At 57.6% G+C, this 19,996-nt stretch overlaps 1 protein-coding gene across 3 annotated transcripts in view; it reads right to left on the bottom strand.

The window, feature by feature from the left end:
• Positions 1 to 524: 524 nt before the first annotated feature.
• The window catches only part of OLFML2B (olfactomedin like 2B), a 36,215-nt gene continuing 16,743 nt past the window's right edge, over positions 525 to 19,996 (bottom strand). For 2 of the 3 annotated variants that reach the window (XM_040461033.1, XM_040461031.1), the window contains 5 exons: positions 18,860 to 19,036; positions 13,335 to 13,560; positions 10,871 to 11,383; positions 2,023 to 2,199; positions 525 to 1,599 (listed from right to left, as the gene is read on the bottom strand). In XM_040461033.1, coding sequence (XP_040316967.1) covers positions 998 to 1,599; positions 2,023 to 2,199; positions 10,871 to 11,383; positions 13,335 to 13,560; positions 18,860 to 19,036 — 1,695 coding nt within the window. In that variant the 3' untranslated portion in view covers positions 525 to 997. The remainder of the gene's footprint in view (positions 1,600 to 2,022; positions 2,200 to 10,870; positions 11,384 to 13,334; positions 13,561 to 18,859; positions 19,037 to 19,996) is intronic. The other variant, XM_040461032.1, reaches the window with a different exon arrangement.

Genomic DNA, 19,996 nt, shown 5'->3' with positions numbered 1-19,996 from the left:
GTGTGTGCGTGTGTAGGGGGCACCTGAGGTCTGTACAGAAGGACTCTCCAGGCAACTGCTCCCCCAACGGTGGGGGGCAGGGGAGGTGGGGACAGCGTGGTGACATGATGTGCCTGACTTCCAACCTCATCCTTAGGGTCGGCCCTCTTCCCACAAACTCAGGAGTCACCTGTGGAGGCTTCTCCGTCTGTTTTGTGTCATGAGGAGGCGAGCGCAGGCTGGTGGGCTCAGCGGCGTCTGGAGAGGGGCCCGGGCCTTCCCTTCCTGCCCACGCTTCCCGGCAGGGGCAGGGGGGGGTGCTGCTTTCAGAGCGGGCCAAGTCCCCCCCTCAGGGGAAGGTGGGCAGGGAAGCCCCGCGGAATGGGAACATTACCACGAGGATGAGGAGGGGGAGGCGGACTGAGCAGACTGATCTGGCTCCGTCCAGACCCCCCTCAGCAGGGGAGGTGGCTCAGGGTGGGTACAGCTCCGAGGGACAGGATCGACCCTGCCGGACACAGCCACGAGGAACAAAAACGCGTTTGGGGGGTGGTTTTACATTTCCTCTTTATTTAAAAAAAAAAAAAAAAAAGCATTTTTCTGGGTTTTTAAAACTTCTCCAATACATAAAAATTTTCCCGCCCCTTAACGCTTCTTTCTCGCCTCCTTCACCCCCCGCTCCTGGGGCCTTCGGCCTGCAAGACCCGGATGGAGAAACCTTTCCAATGGCCAAGATCCGGGAGCTGGAGGGGCTGAGGGTTTGAAGGAAGGTGGTTCCTGGTCAGAAGGAGAAGTTCATTTGCACACAAATATAAACCGTGGAGGATGAGACCAGCACATACGTGTATGGATTGATCTACAATCCACTTAAAAAAAATAGACCCGAACTGTCATTTTACAACTGCAACATTATACAAAATATTATATATTTTTTAAACAACACACACCCACACACACGCGCACGCACGCACACAAGGCGCCGGGGCCCCCCCTGCACTTCCGCACGTGGAGACGGGCGTCAGTAGGCGAAGATGACGTGGTAGGTGACCTGGTGCCCATTGTCCCAGGCGTAGAGCAGGCGGTCCTTGGGGTTGTAGTCTATCTGGGTGGTGTACGAGTACTCGTTCTCAAACAGCAGCCGGGGCACGATCTGCGTGTTGGTGTGGGTGTCGAAGGCGTAGGAGATGTTGGCGTTGCGCTGGTTGTGGCTGTCCACGGCGTACAGCACCCCGCAGATGACGAAGCAGTTGCCGTACAGGTGCCGCCGCAGCCCCGTGCGCCACGTGGTCTCCTTCTGCGTGCTCAGGTCCGCGGCGTTGAGTTTGCTCAGCACGATCACCTCCTGGCTGAGGCCCTCCTCGTCCAGGGCCGGGTAGATGAGCCACAGGCCGTTCTCGTCCACGGCGAAGTCCACGTCCGAGTGGCCCTGCCACCGCCAGGGCGTGGCCTCCTCGTAGGCCACGTCGTGGAGCATGGCCCAGGCGGCCACGAAGCGCTGCTTCAGGTCGTACTTGATGATGTTGCGGGTGAAGGCGCGGTTGTAGTAGAAGGCGCCGCCGTATACCACGTGACCCGTGCCGATCCAGCTGTAGGGCAGCTTGTAGGAGTTGCTCCAGCGACCTGGGGGGGGGGGGGGGGGGGCCGGGTGGGGGGACCCGCCAGCGGCTAGGGGTCCGGACCTGGGGCCGCGTCTCCGCTCTGCCATTTATGGGTTTCGTCCAGCACACGCCGAGCTTCCACACGCCCGCCCACCACCCGCGGTTTCCAGTCCCAGGGCGCTAACCCTCGAGAGCCCAGCCTGCACCCCACCCCACCCCGCGCCCTTGGAGGGGGAGGGGCTGTCACCACCGGCCCCCTCCAGTCCACGACCCAGGAGCTGTGCGCAGGGAACGCGGGGCGGGCAAAAGCGGGCCCTCCCGCGACCAGGAAGGACCTCTCGCCACCGGAAGGCGGAAGGCCCTTCTCGTCCGCCCCTTGCTTCCGGAGATCGGCCGCGATGGAAGCAGGAGGGGGGAGGGCACCCACGGGGCCCGCCGCCCGTACCCTGTTTGAAGTTCTCCAAGTTCCGGAACTCCACCAGTGTGTTGCCATAGTAATAGTTGGTGACGTAAATCCGCTCATCCTTGGCCAGGGGGTCCTTCATCCAGGCCCCTTCGTTCCGCCCGTACGTGTTCTGGGTGATCGGCCCCGTGATGGTGGACAGGGTGTCCTTGCACCTTCCTGATGGAGACAGGGACGAGGGGCAGGGGTGAAGGGGGACCTGAAGCCAGTGCCCCCCTCCCAGGTCTGACCCCGTGCGGCTTCAGCGGCCTTCGAGGCACCCAGAGCCGAGACGCCTCGACATCGTCCGCTCCTCCTCCCGTCGGTCCTGCGCTCTATCTACTCACTCCGAGCCACCTGCTGCCACCATCCCCACTGCGTTAGTGTCCCCGTGCGGGCTTGTCAGCCCTACAGACTCCTCCCTCAAGGATCTAAGCTCCAGAGTTCTCTTCTGACACCACAGCCTCCTGTGAAAAACCATCCTACTTCTACTGGATTCCATCTGTTCCCACCGTGCTATGAACGAGCCTCTCCGGGACGTCATTTCTCTGCTGAGTGACCCTGGTGCCTCCCGCTCCGCCCTCCAGGTCTCCCCCACCTAGAACGCGAGCACCGCGGGAGGCAGGCAGGGGGCTTCCTCCTCCCCCACGGTCCTCAGGATACAGAATCTGGGTGGATACATGGCAGCTGGGGAAGCCCGACCAGAGCTGAGCAACTTGCCTACCGCCTGTGACAGGGACACGGGGCTCCACCAGCCGCTGAGCTGCCCAGAGGCGTCTGGCCAGGCTGTCTGGGGCCAGGTCAGTCCCGGTTGAGCAGTGGCTGTCGGTGCCCCTGAGGCCCACCCCCTGGGTCCTGGAGAGCTGTCCTCAAGCCCGTGCCCCTGTCGCTATGGTGGGCAAGATGCCAGGGTCCCCTTCTGGGGGGCTGGGGGAACAGGGGACCCAGCTCCACGTCAGGAGCTGCTTGGCTGTAGGCGCCCCTTCTAAGCCAAGTCTGCCTTCGTGGGACAGGAGCTCGGTAACGTACCCCTGATGGGCTCTCTGGAGTGACCTCTTGTGCCCAGGAGGGGCCCTAAAAGGCCACGGGAGCCACGCTGAGTTCTAGACCAAGTGGAAAGCCTGCCGTGCTTAATACGTAGTGTTGTCATGTAGTGAGCACAGCCCTCCCAGATACTGAAATGATGTGCGACCACTGAGGACGTGTTCTTTCTGTCCCCGCACTGGTGGGTTAGGGAGGAGGTGGGAAGGTGAATCCAGCCCTCACACGGCCCCCCGTCCTGCTCCTCCCGGCCGAACACCCCCACCTGCCATGAAGACTGGTGTGCGCATGGGCGAGAGTGATCAGAGTAACTGGTCCCTGACGTTCACCTGGGACAAAAAACAAAGGCCTACAGTTCAGACTCCGGGCGCTCTCGATTCCAGGACACCCTCATTTCCAAACTGCTCCGATCCGTTCCATCCATCCAGCTTCCCCATTAGTGGTCTGAGGAAGGAGCTCGAGCTGGCAGGACAGGCAGGCACAGTGCCCTTGGCCCCGGGCCCGGGGCAGCAGGCGGCCGGAGGTGGGATGAACATTGTTTCCCAGGCGGGCCCCGCGGTGGGGTGCAACTGGCAGGCTTCAGGCAGCCCTGTGTGGGGTTCATTAGGTCCCGATCTGACAGAGCGGGGAGGGATTCGGTCTCCGTTAGACAAACAACAGAGCCGACCAGCCAAAGCCTCATTCCCCCACATCTGAGCTCATCTGTTCAAGACAATAAACCAGAAGGCTAGAGCTGAGCCCAGGCAGCGGCGTCTGATGGAAAATATCTCGTTCCCTGGCGCCGACCGGGGATGCGGGCTGATAGGTGGGGAGGCCGTGCTTCCTCTGCGCGGAGGTGAGCCCTCGTGTGCCACCCCCAGGGAGGAGCACTTCTCGTGTCCCCTCTCTGACCAGACTCAGGAACTGCCGATGAGCTCCCGGGAGCCAGGACTCCTCTGAGTTTTTTGAAACACTAGGGTGCCCTGGGCAGCCCGCTAAATCCCTACAGGTCCCGTCTGAGCCCCGAGGCTCTGCTGCGGCTCCCGAGGTGGGGGCGGGGGCGGGGGAGGCTTTAGAATCTGTCCCAGGTTTGGAGCCAGAGGCCTGGCCTTGGTCTTGGCCCTGCTACTGACCCCAGAGTCTGTGTTACCTCCAAAATGTCATACAGCCTTAATTTCTTCTGCAGTAAAGCGAGCGTAATATATGTCCTACCTACTTCACAAAGGTGCTCGGAGAGAATCCACTCCGATGACGGCACGGTAGGCTGAGTCATGGGCCCAAAGACACCCAGGTCCTAAGCCCTGGAACCTGTGAATGTGACCTAACATGGCAAAAGGGACTGTGCAGATATGATTAAGTCAAATATCTTGAGATGGGGATATCCTGGATTTTCCGAGTGAGTCCCCAATGACTCAGCAATTCCCTTATAACAGGGAGGCAGGAGATTTGACAGGAGGAAGCACGAGGGATGCAACCGCCAAGCCAGGAAAGGCAAGATATGGATTCTCCCTTGGAGCCTCGGGAAGGAATCAGCCCTCCGACATCTTGATTTTAGCCCCCGTGAGACGCATTCCAGACTTCTCACCTCTAGAATGGTCAGAGAACAAATTTCCATTGTTTAAGCCACTAAGTTCGTGGCAATTTGTTACAGGAGACATGGACACTGAGGCGGATGGAGTCGGCTCTGGAGTCAGGCGTCCCTACCTCTGTAGTTAGACGGAGTCCCAGCTGGCAGGCACCCAGGACCTCAGATAGAGGGACACGGGCCGGCAGGAGGGCAGAAACAGCGGGCACACACGCGCGGTTTCAGAGCACTTGAAAACATGTTCAAGGTCAGTAAAACCATGAGGCCCAGACCCATCACCGCGGCCTGAGAACTGGGGCCGTTCAGACGCTCCTGCCCTTGGCAACAAACTGTCAGCCTCGGGGGGAAGAAGCTTCGTGTTAACAACTCTCTTCAAGGACAGGGAGAGAAAGGCGGGAGGAAGTTCAAAGGAGCCACAGGGGAGACGGGCTATCTGTGACTCAAGTTACAAGCGTCCCCCGTGCTCAGTGACGGCAAACATGTACAAAACCCTCTCTAGGTATCAGCCCCTTTAATCAGACACTTCGGTGGCTCTCCTGCGCAGGGTCCCAGGGGCTGAAAACAAGGGGCTCCTCCCCTGAGCATATGCACCTCCCGCCCCGAGAAAGGCACCGCATGCCACCCAGTCACCACACCAGGGTCCTGGTCCCTCCTGCTGTCTCCTCCGCCCCCACCCGCAGGTGGCTGTCTCCCACCTCTCCCTCTCCCCGCCTTTCCCCTCCCCACCACTGTGGCTTAGTTCAGACCTCACTGCCTGTTTCCGGGGTCACTCCAGTTACCCCGCTGGCCTCTCTGGCTCCTCTCTGCCCCTTTCCACCTCCCCTGCCCCGTGGTCACGAGCTGTTTTCTGCTTAAACCCTTAACCCGCCATCGCCATCACCGGCCACCGTGGGATGCTGACTCAGCCCCTATCCCGGCACGCCTGTCCTCCTGCAGTCTATCCCTGCCCCCGCAGATCCCCACCAAACTCTGGTGGCTCCGGGGGCCAGGCGGGGACAGAAACCGGTGAAGCGGGGCGGTGTGGGACGACAGGCAGCAATATAGAGGCCGTGGCGGGTTGGGAGAGCAGCTGGCCCGAAGGCATCCAAACTCAAGGCTGTAAGAACATCCTGGGATGAATTCAGCCCTCTGGCCGCCACACTAACTGCCTGTCTTCTCGGGCTGCCCTCTCGGGGTGCACAGGCCTTCGTGGCCTGTGATCTCTGTGCCATCACAGTGGGCCCCCGCTAGGAAGGGGCCGCCCTGGCTTTAACGCTCTGCTGTCGCCATCCTGACACTCTTCATAATTTTACCTGTGACCTTGTTTCTAGAAGCGAAGTCTAACAGGACCGTGGAGCGCGTGCACGTGTACAGGAGTACGCAACACGTGTGTGTCTGCCTTCCTCGTCACCCGTTTGCACATGGCATTTGCTGGGTCTGATAGACACAGGACTCCGGGGGGGACCCATCGTGCGCAGGGGTTCAGCCAGACTCGGGTGAGCGCGTTGCCCCCACGGCGGAGCCAGGGGGACCCACGGCCCCAGAGGCCGTGCTTTCCGCGGGAGCCAGGACTTAGCGGAACGCAGAAGACAGTGGCGCATTCAGAAACGTGAAAAACTGAGTAAAAGGCCCTGTGTTATTTCTTGTGTTACTTCCTGGGATTAGCCAACCACCGACAGCCGGTCTTGTTAGCCTTCCCCACCCAGCGGGCTGGAATGGCGCGTCCTGCCATCACGCGCACCTACCAAGAAGGAAAACAAAAGAGCCGAGCGGGCTCCGTGCGGCCTTGCACCGTCCTGCTAAGAACAGAATCCGCCTGCATGAAGGGGCTGTGACGTAGGAATTGTGTCATTCTGGTGACTTCCACACGGGAGTTAAAAGATCTTACATCCGCATTCAAAACTGACGTTTCACAATGTAAATGTGAATGGTAAAACTCACGCGAGTAATTTGAATCTTTAGTATTTCTTCACTTACACTGGCACGAAATAGCAAAGAAAAACAGCATGAGAGAAAGAGAGAGAGAGAGAGAGAGAGAGACAGAGTCACCGCAGAAGAAAGGGAAAAGCTTCTGCTCACTACCTCTCGTGACGCCCCGCCCCCCGCGCTCTCATCCCGGACGAGGCTCCACAAGTCACTGGCCGCCCCGACCGCTCCCACAGTCCCACCTTCCGCCTTCCTGCTCGGCCCGGCCAGTTCTTCCTCATCCTTCGGGACGGCCGGTCCAGCTCTCTTTCCAGGAGAGAGTCCCTCGGACCCCAAGCACCCCATGCATCCCTCCGCCAGAACTGGAACGATGTTCACGGGTCCCAAACACGAGCGGGGACACTACCTCGCCTGAGTTGTGAACGCCTCCTGCACCTGCCACCAACCTGCTGAACACCTGCCTTCCGCTGGGCATCTCAGGTCCCGCCTCAATAGCTCCCTACCACTTTCAGAGTTGACGCTGTGACCCCTTTCGTCATCAGGCCCCTGTCCCTGTTCCCCCCCCCCCCCCCCAGCATGTGCCCTTGCCTGGGGGGCTTCCTTCGCGCCCCCCAGGCAGGTGGCTCTGCCTGCAGGGGCTGCTCTCCCCCCACCCCGGGGGGGCTGTATGCTGGGGGGCCACGCCTGGAGATGGGGGTCCACAGTCAGAGCTGCTGTCGGCCTTGGCCGGACCAAGAACATCCCCATGTGCACGGCTCCCTCAGGCCACACTAGCCACTTGTCCCCGCCTAGTCCCCCTGGGATGTGAAAACAGCTCCCGCCCTTTCGGGCACCAAATGAGCCTTTTCCTGGCGGAGAGGTGAGGACTGGATTCCTCAGCCCCTTACAAGGAAGCCTCCACTGCATACTCCTGCTTCTAGGCCCAGGGCTCCTGCTTGTGACTGAGGTTCCCTGTGGCTTCAGGGGGCCGCTTAGGTGACTGGGGACAAAGCAACTGACAGCTGACAGCCCGGGGCCCGGGGGGTCGGGGCACTTGGCTGTTAGGTGGCGGGGGGGGCGGGGCCTGTCCGGGCGGGGCGGGGCGGGGGGGGGGGGGGGTCCGGCCAGCACTGCTCCTGGCCCGTCAGCACCGCCTTCCTCACGCAGCCCAGACCGGCACCCCCTGATACGTGGCAGGCAGGGCTGGTCACCCCACCCATCACCAGAGGGCCGCCAGACCTCGGGGACTGTTAGTGTCTCGGGCTTGTGGGGGAGACCGGTCTTCACAGATCGGGTTTCCTGGGTTCAATGAGGAGACGGGCTCTCACGGGTACTGTCGTCATCCTGACGGTCCCCTTGTCTGCTCCTCCCCTCTCCTTCCCCACCCCAAACCAGCCCCATGGAAAATCTTGAATCAGGAGCCGCAGCTGTTGGAGTCTGGGGCTCTGCAGAGCCTGGCCCACGTGGCATAGGCTTTTCTTCCTCTGCAGGAGCCTCAACAGCCATCCCCAGGCCCCAGGTTGGTGGCTGACCCCTCCCCAGGCTGCAGGGACAGTGGCTGACCCCTCCCCGGGCCCCAGGATGGTGGCTGACCCTTCCCTGGAGAGCTGGCAGCATCTTTCCTCTCCTGGTCCTACAGTGAGTAGACTTTAGCCAATGCTTGTTTTCATAACCAAAAGTTAATTCTGATTTACTTGTTTTTGGACTTTTTCTGAAAGGTTTACAATTCTCCTGAGGACCATGGTAGACATTTTAGGACATCACAAAATCAGATTTGGAAAACATGGCATAGGACGTTCCTTTTAAAAGCAGCCCCATTTAAAACTGCATCTCAAATAGCTCAACATCAAAATTGCCAGACTCATTAAACAGCAAACAGCCTCCACGGGCAGCATACTAGTAGCCTGTGTCGGTTTCAGCCAAATGGTTATTTACCTGCAACTAGGACACGTGGGTGCAACCTGGTCTAACTCAGCCGGGCACAGACAAGCAGGGGTCTGCAGAGAAGGTTCCGGAAAGGAAATCCCATCCACACTAACAACAGCTCGAGGGAGCCACCTGACAGCGATAAACGATTAAAAATGATCCCCCAAAACCAGCCAGCCAAGACCACGCCGCCGGAGACACAGAACTTTCCTCTCTCTGTAACCCCCTCTCTTTTCACCCCTCAGTGTTCGGAGAAAACACCACATGTATGTTCACATCCCTGTGTTTTCTCTGCAGTGGACTCCAGAGGCAAGGTTTTTCTTCTGGAAAGCCCTCTGGGCCAGTCTTTAGGCAGACCCTTATATCCTCTACGTGCCGATGTCATTCTGGTTAAACAGAATACTGAACAGCAAGAGAAAATGGTTTCCCAACTCGGGCTCCCGCCAGGTAAATGGCCACGAGGACGCCAGGTTTCTCCCGCCTGGGCCTCAGCATCTCAGACAGGCTACCGGAGGTGGACGGAGTCCTAAGAGCCCCAGAAAGGCACGTGTTGGCAGCTACATTGGGGGCAACCACCCGCGAGGGCAGGCACAGCAGAGAACCCCACTCCTGGCTAGGAAGTCACCCAGGGAAGAGCTCTCAGGCTGATAAACAGCATCGCTGAGGGCACACAGGTGTGCCGGTTCACCTGTAGCCTGTCTTCACCGTCAGTATCTGAGCCACCTGTGAAGGGACAAGTCTTCTGGACGAACTGTCCCTCCCACTCAAGGGGGAAGCGGTGGGGGTACAGGGGCACCGGGGAGCTCACTCCATTTGGGGGGGTATACAGTGCTGATCTCGGGGCCTGTGGTCCCATGAGCATGGTCAAGGCCGCCCAGAGCCAGTGCGGGAGTGGAAAGCTCGGGCTCAGACCCCAGGACGTTCTGCAGAAATTGGGTAGGACCCGTGGCTTCAGGATGGACTTTCCACGCAGTAAGGAGCCGCCATCTACACTGTGGTCAGCTTGCTTCCGCCACAGAAGGGAAAGGAAAGGAAAGGGAAAAAAATGTTCTCTCCTGTTCCCACCCCAACCTCTGCGGCCCAAGAACTGCCTTCTTCTCAAGGTTCATGAGATTTTGCCCTGGGGTCTATTTTTCCTGGATATTTCCCTGCTCCCACTCTGCCGTGATTCTGGGATTTTCCCCCAAGAAGAATCTCTTGCCCTATCATGGCCTGATAAACCTACCGCAAACAAGAACAGCAAAAAGCCATAGGATTTCACGCAGACGACAGTCTTTAGCAGATTTCTGATTTCATGTGAGGCCTACAGAAAGGCAGGGATTTGGCCAAGGTCACACAGCTGTCAGCGGCCGGGACCAGACTACAACCCAGGTGTTTGCTCCCGGCAGGTGCTCTGTCCACCACCTGGTCCGACAGCAGCTACCAGCACCTTGTTGGGAGGAGGGAACGGGAAGAAGGAAGACCTAGGCAGAAGGCAAACCGTGTCTTCTGCAAAGCTCGTGCACTTTTCAACAAGCATTTTGATGAAACTATGATTCAACAGTGTTTTCATTCACTACCCGTGGCGACTGAACTAAAGTTGGGTGTCATTCTCTTTGGGAGAGGCACCTGTGGCTCCCCCCTCCTTCTGTTGTCGACTTTCCCCCACCCCGTGTCCCACGGTTCCCAGAGTCCTCCTGTGGCCGCGGAGCCCCCAGGATGGGGCACAGAACAGGGCTGCACTCCTCCATGCTTCTGGGACACGTTCTGCTCCTTTAGGCCCAACAGTCAGAACGCTTCCCTTTCTCTGTTTAGAAAACTCCTGTTCATCCTTCAAAACCCAGCTCAAATGACGCCCTCCTCAGGAAAGCTCCCCCAGCCTTCTTGGCATCCGGGCCAAGCTGGTGCTCCCCTTTCCACTCCTCTGTTCCTCCTCTGTGAGAGCATTTGCCACACGGTGCTGCGATGTCCCCACGCTCTCCAAGGCCGCCGCTCGTGATCCCCATGCTCTCCGAGGCCGCCGCTCGTGAGATTTGGCCCTGGGGGGCCCGTTGTACTAGTTACTCCCCTGCCCCCTCCCTGACCCCACAAATAGGAACCCCTTGTTATTTCGGCCTGGTAAACCTCCTGCAGAAAACTTAACTCAGTCATTGCCAAATACCCAGTCCCCACTACAGGAAAGCACACCAGTGTTTACAAAACTGACCAAAGCAGGCGGGGCCCTGGCTCTGCTGATTTCGATTTACTCTGGAAAGGAGCTTCCCACTGGGCTCGCCGGCCACACTATGAATGCATAAACCCAGGGTCAACCTGCGGCACTGGCCGAAGACGCAACTCCACTCACTCTCCTTTCCGGAGAAGTCTGACCATCTGGCTCCTGTCTCTCCATTCAACCTCTCCCCAGGCTCAGCCTGTTACCGTGTGAGCGGGAGACAGGGCCAGGCAGAAGGAACTCACCTATGACATTCCGGATGTCATCCTCCTCCTCCGGGCTCAGGGTGGGGCTGGCGGAGGCCCCGCCCTGCCCCGTGGCAGTGTCTCTCCCCAGCGGGTCCGTCTGGACTGTGGTGGGAGGCACCAGGGCCGTGGGTGGAGCCTCGGTAAATGCGTCCCCAGAGGCCCCTGGCACGGAGGCCGAGGCCGGAGGCTGCTGGGTGGCTGTGTGGGCCACGGTGGTGGCTGGTACCTGAGTGGAGGGTTCCAGGCCTGCCCCCGTCGTGGGACCTGGAATCACGGAGGAGGTCTGGAGCGGGTCTGGGAACCGCGTCGCTGAGGGGGACAGGGTGGGGTCGGGGGAGCTGGGATCTGAGGGCGAGGCCGGGGCCGAGGTCTGCATGTGGGTCGTGCCGGTGGTGCCCCGGTGGGTGGCCACCGGCCTCCGGGGGGCGCTGGTCAGCAGGTCGTTGTGTCTCAGAAGCTGATCTTCAATCAGCAGATCCACTCCGTTGTCCCCACTGAAAAACTCGTCTTCTGGGAAACAAACAGAAGGTCATCTGTGATTCGGGCGGAGGAGCACTGTCAGGCGGGCAAGAGTATGTGATATTCGGCAGATTAATAACAAGGTTTCTTTCCTCGACATGACGGCCTGATTCAGAGATGCAGCCCGGCTGGGACTGCACAAGAAGCAGGTGGGAAGCAGCAGAGATGGGAGGGCTCTACATCTCCTGGAGGGTCTCTGAACAGACCGCCTCTGGGCTCCACCCGGTCTCCGGGGCACCGGCAGGACGCACAGCCACGACCTGAGCTGGAGGAAGTCACCCCACCCCTGTCCACTCCCCTGGCAGACGCATATGGAGCACATTCAACAACGGTGAGCAGAACAAACATCCTTCCCCTTCATGGAGCTTCTGTCCAATGGTGCAGACGCTAAACAATAGACAGCACACTTACAGTGCTTGGGGGAGAAAGTCGAGGGGGGTGAGGCATGCCCTGGAGCAGGGAGGCGAAAGGAGACTTCCAGTAATGGATAAAGTGGTCAGGAGGGAGATGAGCAGAGGCCCTAAGGAGGTGAAAGAGTTGGCCAAGCAGCCATCGGAGGAAGAGTATTCTGGGGAGAACAGCAGCAGTGCAAAGGCCCTGAGGCCAGAACCTGCCTGCGAAGGCTGAGGAGCAGCCAGTGTGGAAGAAGCAGAGGGTGTGAGAGGAGAGTATCAGGTGACATCAGGGAGGACACAGGAGCCATGTCACATTGGGTTTGGCTGCTGTTTGGACTTGAGTTCTTCTTGTGCATGAAATGGGGGACTGTGCACGGTTTTGAGCAGAGAAGGAATATGAGGAGGCAAAGATCTCTTAGGACACAAAGTCTAACCACAGATGAAATAAACAGAGAATTGCATTTCATCTGTTTGTTAAAACCACCATTAAGGAACTGAAGCCATGGGCAGGGCAAAAACGTTTGCAGTACATACAATGAACAAAGGACTTGTTCCAGAATATGTAAAAGAAAAAAAAATCCCATAAGTCAGTAATTTAAAACGACAGGGGCGCCTGGGTGGCTCAGGTGGTTAAGTGTCCGACTTCAGTTCAGGTCATGATCTCACAGTCCGTGGGTTCGAGCCCCACGTCGGACTCTGTGCTGACGGCTCAGAGCCTGGAGGCTCCTTCGGATTCTGTGTCTCCCTCTCTCTCTCTACCCCTCCCACACTCATGTTCTGTCTCTGTCTCAAAAATAAATAAACATTAAAAAAAATTTAAAAAAAAAAGGCAGCAAACAAGGTTAAAAATGGGCAAAGGGCACCTGGGTGGCTCAGTCGGTTGAGCATCCGACTTCAGCTCGGGTCATGATTTCATGGTTCGTGGGTTTGAGCCCCGCGTCGGGCTCTGTGCTGACAGCTCAGAGCCTGGAACCTGCTGCGGGTTCTCTGTCTCCCTTTCTGCCCCTCCCCTGGTTGCACACTCGCACTCTCTCTCTCTCTCTCTCAAAAATAAATAAACATTAAAAAAAATTCTTTTACATGGGCAAAATGACTATGCCAACAGCTAGGTGAGCATCAACTGTGAGGAGGGACAGGGGAGAAGCCCAGGTACCCTGGAGGCAGGAACAGGTGCGGCGGGGGGCAGGGGCAGGGGTCTGAGCACATCATCCCACCTCCAAGCCTCAGGGTCCTCATCTGCAAACTGGGAAACCAGGCTCGGGGGTGGGGGTGAGGGGTGCACAGAAGTCCCTTAAAGCTCTGCTGTGTGATCTTCTGCAAGCCCAGAGAGGTCAAGTGACTTGCCCAAAGCTGCTCAGCAAACTGTGAGAAGATACAGCAGGAACTCGGGATAGTTCGTAACCGCAGGCAATTTTCCCATGACCCGGCTGGCCCGGAGAGGCCACGGCAGCAATCGGACCCCAGAAGGGGCGTGTGGCTCAGAGGACGTGCAGATACACAGGGTGCAAACGGTGACTCCCTCCCCACCCCGCCGACCCCCAACTCACGCTGCTCTTCGATGTTGTTCTCCTCCTCTGGGACCTTGGCCTTGTAGTAGGTGATGCCCCGGATGACGGTGGGCTTGGAGGCCGGCCGGCCCCGCAGGGGGACCTGCCTCTGTAGGGGCCGCTGTGGCCTCACCACCTCGGGCGGGGCCAGGGGCCGCGTCTGCAGGAGCTCGATGGAGTTGATCTGCTGGGACACGGTTTCTTCCTGCAGAAACCGCTCCTCATACTGTTCAGAGGGGACACAAGTTAAGGTCAGGTCACTGGCTAGACAGGCAGTGGTAGGAGGAGGCAGTGCTGGAGCCGGGACACTGTCCTACATGCTTTACGGACGCCAACCAATCTTCCCCCGAGTCCCATGAGGTAGGAGCTATTTATCACTCCCACGTACACATCAGGAACCTGAGGCACAGAGACGTCATGTAAATTGCCCAAGGTCCCACAGCAGGTAAGCGGTAGCAGCAGGATTTGAACCCAGGCCCTCTGGCTCCAGCACGTGTCTCTGTAACGTCCACACTGTGCTTCCCAGCCTAGGGCTGCTGTGTGACTTAGATCTCGTCTCAGCCGTTTCCGGGGAGGTCTGTGTGTGGGCAACGGTGCCCAGGCTGGAACATGAGGCCCGAGAACCAAGATGCACCCCTCGGGATGAAGCTTTTCCTTCCACGATCAGAAGGAACTGCTCCACAGCCTCCCTGATGCATCCAGGATAAAGCCCAAAGTGCCTGGCCTGGCATTTTCCACCCTCTTAAGCACGGACCCGGACCCAGCTCAGCATTCCCCTGTCTTGTCCTGCGCCCCCAGCCCCAACCCTTCCTTGGTGCTTCAGTCACCTGGCTGACTCCTCAAACTCTCGGCTCTTCTGAGCTGCTGGGCCTTTGCTCGGACTGTTTTCTCCATCTGGAAGGCCTCCTCTCTTCCCCCCTCTAGCTACTTATCATAATGTACCCATTTCTCAAGGCCCCGCTAACCTCTCACGTCCTTAAGAAAATAGCCCCAGCCCTTCTCGTTCATAATTAATCTTTGTTTCCCAGTTCTCACTCTGCACTTTGTGGCAGAAACTTCTAACCGACCACGTAAATCCCGTCTCCTTGTTCCTCTCTAATGGGAAGCTGGCTTTGTGGGAGGGGCCACGGGACAAAGTCCTGGCCGGTGGGGTGTAAGTAGAAGTTGGTGGAAAGAGCTTTTGGACGAGCTCCTTAAAAGGGAGGCTGAGTCAGCTGGAAGGCATCTTTCGCACTCTTCCTGACTGGTCTGGCCTGAAATGCGGACGGGCTGCTAGAGTAGAGCAGCCCTCCTGTGACCAGGAGGGGGTCTGGAGGATGGATGCCACTGATGGCACCATGAAGTTAACCACCCACCACGGTCTGCCTGCCCCTGGAGCCCTTCTACACGAAAGAACAGCAGACTCGGGCCTTCTCCTCACGATGCTGAACACAGCTCCTAAGGGACACAAGTCTATCCCTTCTACCACAGCACCTCTCCCAGCCTGCCTTCCATGGGCATTATTTAAGAATTTGCCTCGGGGCGCCTGGGTGGCGCAGTCGGTTAAGCGTCCGACTTCAGCCAGGTCACGATCTCGCGGTCCGTGAGTTCGAGCCCCGCGTCGGGCTCTGGGCTGATGGCTCAGAGCCTGGAGCCTGCTTCCGATTCTGTGTCTCCCTCTCTCTCTGCCCCTCGCCCGTTCATGCTCTGTCTCTCTCTGTCCCAAAAATAAATAAACGTTGAGAATAATACCTTTAAAAAAAAAGAATTTGCCTCTGCAGACCATATGGAATAGAAGGACAGCAATCACCTCTTGCTCATTTTTGATGGCCCTGGCTGGGCGCTCCTTAATATTTACATTGAATTTCCCTTAAGTCATCTCTGTGCCCAACACGGGGCTCAAACTCATGACCCCAAGATCGAGAGTCGCCTACTCTACTGACTGAACCACCCAGGCACCCCCCGTTGCACTGAATTTTTTAATCAGAACAAATCCCGAGGAACAGTCTACATTTGTGACTGGCATTGGGATTCTGTCAAATGATGCTTTAAAGTAGGCAGCCCATGACCCAGGCCTCTTTTTTTTTAAGTTTCATTTATTTAAGTAATCTCCTCACCCAACATCGGGCTTGACCTCATGGCCCCGAGATCAAGAGTCGCACGCTCCTCCGACGGAGCCAGCCGGGCGCCCGACCTGGGTGTCCTGACAGCACCCTGAGGACGCTGCCGTGGTGGTTCTGGTCCAGCAGAGGAAGCGCCCTGTCCTCCGTGGAGCTGCTGCCCAGGGAATGGCCTCTTGTGTCCACGGCGTGGCACGCTCTCTGGGTCCTGCCTCGGTCCGTCTGGTCACGTAGCCGCCCCCAACCCAGGATCCCGATCACCCACCACTGAAAACAACAGACTTTGGGCACAGGTTCCTGGGAGCCGAGTTCAAAGCCAGGGCCGCCCACAGGTGGGTCCAGTTCCTGAGGGGTGTGGCCCTGCCCTGCTCTCAGGAGGAGGGCTTCGGGGGCTCCATAGTGAAGAGGAGGCTTCCTGTCGCCCCCGAGCCATGGAAGCCCCCTCCTCACCACGACGAGGTGGGCAAGCGCCCCTAAATCCCGTTACCTGAGACCCCAGTGACATCCCCCCAGAGAAGCAGAGCCCACTGAGAAACAACACCTCTGTCCCCGGAGGCCCAGGGTCCTGAGAGGCAGGGCACGGCCTTCAGGGTCACAGAATATGAGCTGGAGGAAAGCCAGCCCGAATGGCCAACTTTCTCACTTTGCACAGAAAGAAGCAAATAAGGCTCTTGTTTTGACCTTAAAAATCTGGCCTGGAGGAAACCTGGAGTCCTTCCCGACCACACCCCCAAGGCTGTACTGGGTTTTCCCGTGACAAAAGAGCTGAACCAGGTGACAGAGCAGACATGGCAGCTCCATGCTCCCTGGCGTCCCGTGGGGACCGACTTCTCCAAAGCAGGGGCACCTCTCTGCCAGCCTCCCCTGGCTGGGGCCAGCCGGCGCTCTAGAAAGGGGCAGGCGTGTGCCCAGGGGAGCCCCCACTCCTGCCACCTGCCCCCTCCCCAATTCCCACTTCCTGCTGGTGAGCTGAGCTGGACTAGAGATGCAGGGATACGTGGCCTGTGGGGAAGAACTGCAGTGGGCTCCCATTCTGACCAGACGCGTCCCTTTATGGCATTTTTTAACCCTTACGACAATGAGGCGAGGTAGAGAGCACTTTACAAATAAGCAAAGAGGGGCTCGGGGTCATTTAGAAACTCGGCTGAAGGTCAATCAGTGAAGTGGCCGAGAGGGGCACTTCCGAATTAGGCCCAGGGCTGCTGTCTTTAGAGCCTGCACACTTCCTTACATTAAGCCACACTGCCCACACCGGTGACCACGGGACGGACTTGTCTGCCATCCAAAAACTCGTCTACACCCCCAAGCCCACAAGGCCATGGTCTGGCTACTGCCCAGCAGACTTGGGGATCCCTCATTTCCCACTGGGAAAGGAGGCTGGGAAGCTGAGAAGAGGCCCCCAAGCGCCTGACTCAGACGCTGTGGGCCGGCTAATTGCTGGACCCTGGCCTCCCTCCGCATTGCAAAAGCAGGTTGTCATTTCTTCATGGTAAACCCCAGGAACTGTCTTTAATTCCAGGCTCTCCGGGACAGGCGGGAACTGCGCTTCCTTCTCCCAGCCAAGCAGATGGAGTAAGACCATGGCGGCCTCTGCCAGAGAACATATAATTTCCCTGGATCCGCTGGCGACAGGCTGTGCTGGGCGGCCGCTGCCCCCACCAAGCTTTGATTTCCTCTCTCTGTTAATCCAAGAGTCTGTTGTATGACTTCAACTCCTGGCGTCCCTGTGTCCCCACTCCCAACCCGGCCCCCAGAGCCCCTTGCCAGCCCTCCAGGCAGCGACCTTGTTGGAGAGAGGCCTCCAACAAATGGCCATTCACCACGCCGAGAAACCCCAACATCATCGACGAGAACCCTGAAAATAACCACCGAACCCAGCACCCCATTTGCCCCCTTTTGAGTCATGGGGTTCGCTACAGAGACAGAAAGATGAAGCGGGGGGGCAGGAAGATCCTAGCCTTGGCCTTCCCCCTTCCCTCCCCTCCCCGGCCCAGGCTCTACCCCCTGGCACGGGAGGATTGTGCTCACCTCAGCAGCGTGCTGAACGGGGATTTCAGGAGGGGAAAGGGCTTTGCTGAGCAAGGACAAAACGGGTTTGGTGCATTTGATTTGGTTTACTGTTTGCCCTCAGGAAATATGAGCCGGGTTGCTGAACATACCACATAATGTATCATCAAGACAACAGACGGGTTCTCAGGCTCAGCCGACTGGGAAACTGGAAGCCAGAGAAGGCAGGGAATGCCGGACTCCGCTGGGCACTGGGCCAGCTCAAGATGCCAGACGGGCTGAGACAGGAGTGGCTGGGTCCCAGGTGCGGGGAAAGGGTACCTCCAAGTTCCCTTCCAGCCCAAATGTCTTCAGCTTTTTGGTTTAGAAGCTCAGATCTGGGGCGCCTGTTGAGCGTCCGACTTCGGCTCAGGTCATGATCTCACGGTTCGTGAGTTCGAGCCCCGTGTCGGGCTCTATGCTGACAGCTGGAGCCTGGAGCCTGCTTGGGATTCTGTGTCTCCCTCTCTCTCTGCCCCTCCCCCACTCATGCTCGGTCTCTCTCCCTCTCAAAAATGAACGCTAAAAGAAAATTTGTAAGTTCAGACTTGTTCAAGGATGACCCACTAAGCTGACTAAACACATGCTCAGCAGCTAGTGCCTTGGGGACAACTAAAAATGAGAATAAAAATAATTGCTTAAGAAACATGGTATTTCCAAAAAATCATCAAAGCAGTCATCATGGGCCAAGCCAGAAAATTATTGGCCTTCCTTATACTTATTTTCTGGTCTGGAACTGGTTTTATTTTCAATTCCTTGTTGGGCAGGGTGCAAGTACCGTATGGTCTTCAGGGTTTCTGGCCTCCACAGTCCGGATCTGCCCACTGTCCTGCCTTCGGAATACATGTGCCCAGGATTTCCCCTAACCCACAGCTGCTGCCTGCCTGGCATCTCTTTCACGAGTCTCCAAGCGTTCCGAGCATCGGCTGACTTCCTCTCTTACCCCAGTTCGTAGCGGCCCAGGCAACAGGCTCCTACACAGCAATGCCTAGCCCTTCTCTACGTCGCAGTGCACAGCAACGGCTCAGACGCTCTGAGTGTCCAAGGCCCTGCGCCCTGCCTGCCCCCCAACACCCCGCCAGGGGACACCTCGGCAGCAACACTCACTCACAGAGCCCCTCTGGGCCGCAGAGTCAACCCTGCCCCATCACACCCACAGAACTGCTACCTAGATAAAATGACACCGTGACCGTGAAAGAACCAAATCCGGCAAAGCTCTGTGCACGCGTGAGAGCCATGCCAAGTCCGCATGGCAAGAGGAAGGTGACCGGGCACCAATGGGTTCCGCAGGTGGCAAGCGTGGGGCTCGTGGGGGTCAGAGCAGAGAGGGAATGGGCACAAAGCAGGCTGTGCTCGGGGGCCAGGGAGCCGGGGCCGTACCTCGGGGTGGGTGTAGGCGGCCGCCGCGTCCCTCTGCAAGGCCGAGCGGACGTCCGGCATGCTGTCCAGGAGGCTCTTAGAGCAGTTCTCTTTCCCCCGCTTGTTCATCTCCGTTCGGATTTCTTCCATGTCTTCTTTGATTTGCTCATTTTCCTTGGTGAGGTTTTTGGAAACTTCCTGAGAAGAGAAAAAATGTAAAAAAGAAAATCCATGATGAGGCATCTGGGTGGCTCAGTCGGGTAAGCATCTGACTTGGGCTCAGGTCACGATCTCACGGTTTGTGAGATTGAGCCCTGCATGGGGTTCTATGCTGACAGCTCAGAGCCTGGAGCCTGCTTCGGATTCTGTGTCACCCTCTCTCTCTGCCCCTCCCCTGCTCAGTCTCTCTCTCCTTCAAAAATAAATAAATGTTAAAAACAGTAAAAAAAAAAAAAGAAAAAGAAAAAGAAGATCCATTAATGTCCTCTAAAGATGAACAGAAGGCAGCTGGCAGCCATCTTCGGCTCAGAGCTAGAAACGCAAAAGCAGGCTGAGAAATCGGCCAAGAAGTGACTGGGGCTCTGGAGAGGTCCGGCCCTGTGCTGAGGGCCAGATCCCAGGCAGTATTTCTGGGCCAATACGGCTCTGGGGTGTCCCACTGCTGGACATGCTACCCCAAACTCCCATAGCTTTCCTAGTCATGACACTGCCTTGTCTCTAGGTCACCAGGACACCTGGCTCCTTTTCTGTCATTTGCACACGGTCGTCCTTACCCGGTGAGAACTAACACTACAGAAACTTCCACTCATACCCCATACATGTGTACCAGCAGCTCAATGAACGGAAGAAGGGTTTTTAAAGCAATTTTAGAAGAGGTGGCTGAAGACATCTACTTAACCTGCATTTCTAATGAACACAAACTAACCCCCAACACTTTGAAAGCATCATTTACATAGAAAACCCACAGGCTGGTTTTAAACTTTCCTATTTACCCATAAAAACAGATTCCCTAAATGACTTCCACCTGGCAAAGGAATGGTGTTCCAGTCCTGGTTCACACCGGAAGGGACCAAAGGTACATCTAAGCCAACCAACACTGGTGAGTACCTCCTGTGTGTCTAAGGAGCAAAGCCTCACGATACCCTGGGGCTCTTGGTC

Source organism: Herpailurus yagouaroundi, unplaced genomic scaffold (genome assembly GCF_014898765.1).
Source record: "Herpailurus yagouaroundi ecotype Mexico unplaced genomic scaffold, PumYag 253, whole genome shotgun sequence".
Lineage (NCBI taxonomy): Eukaryota > Metazoa > Chordata > Mammalia > Carnivora > Felidae > Herpailurus > Herpailurus yagouaroundi.
The sequence above is the reverse complement of the archived record's forward strand: the minus strand, read 5'-3'. Positions and strand labels throughout refer to the sequence as shown.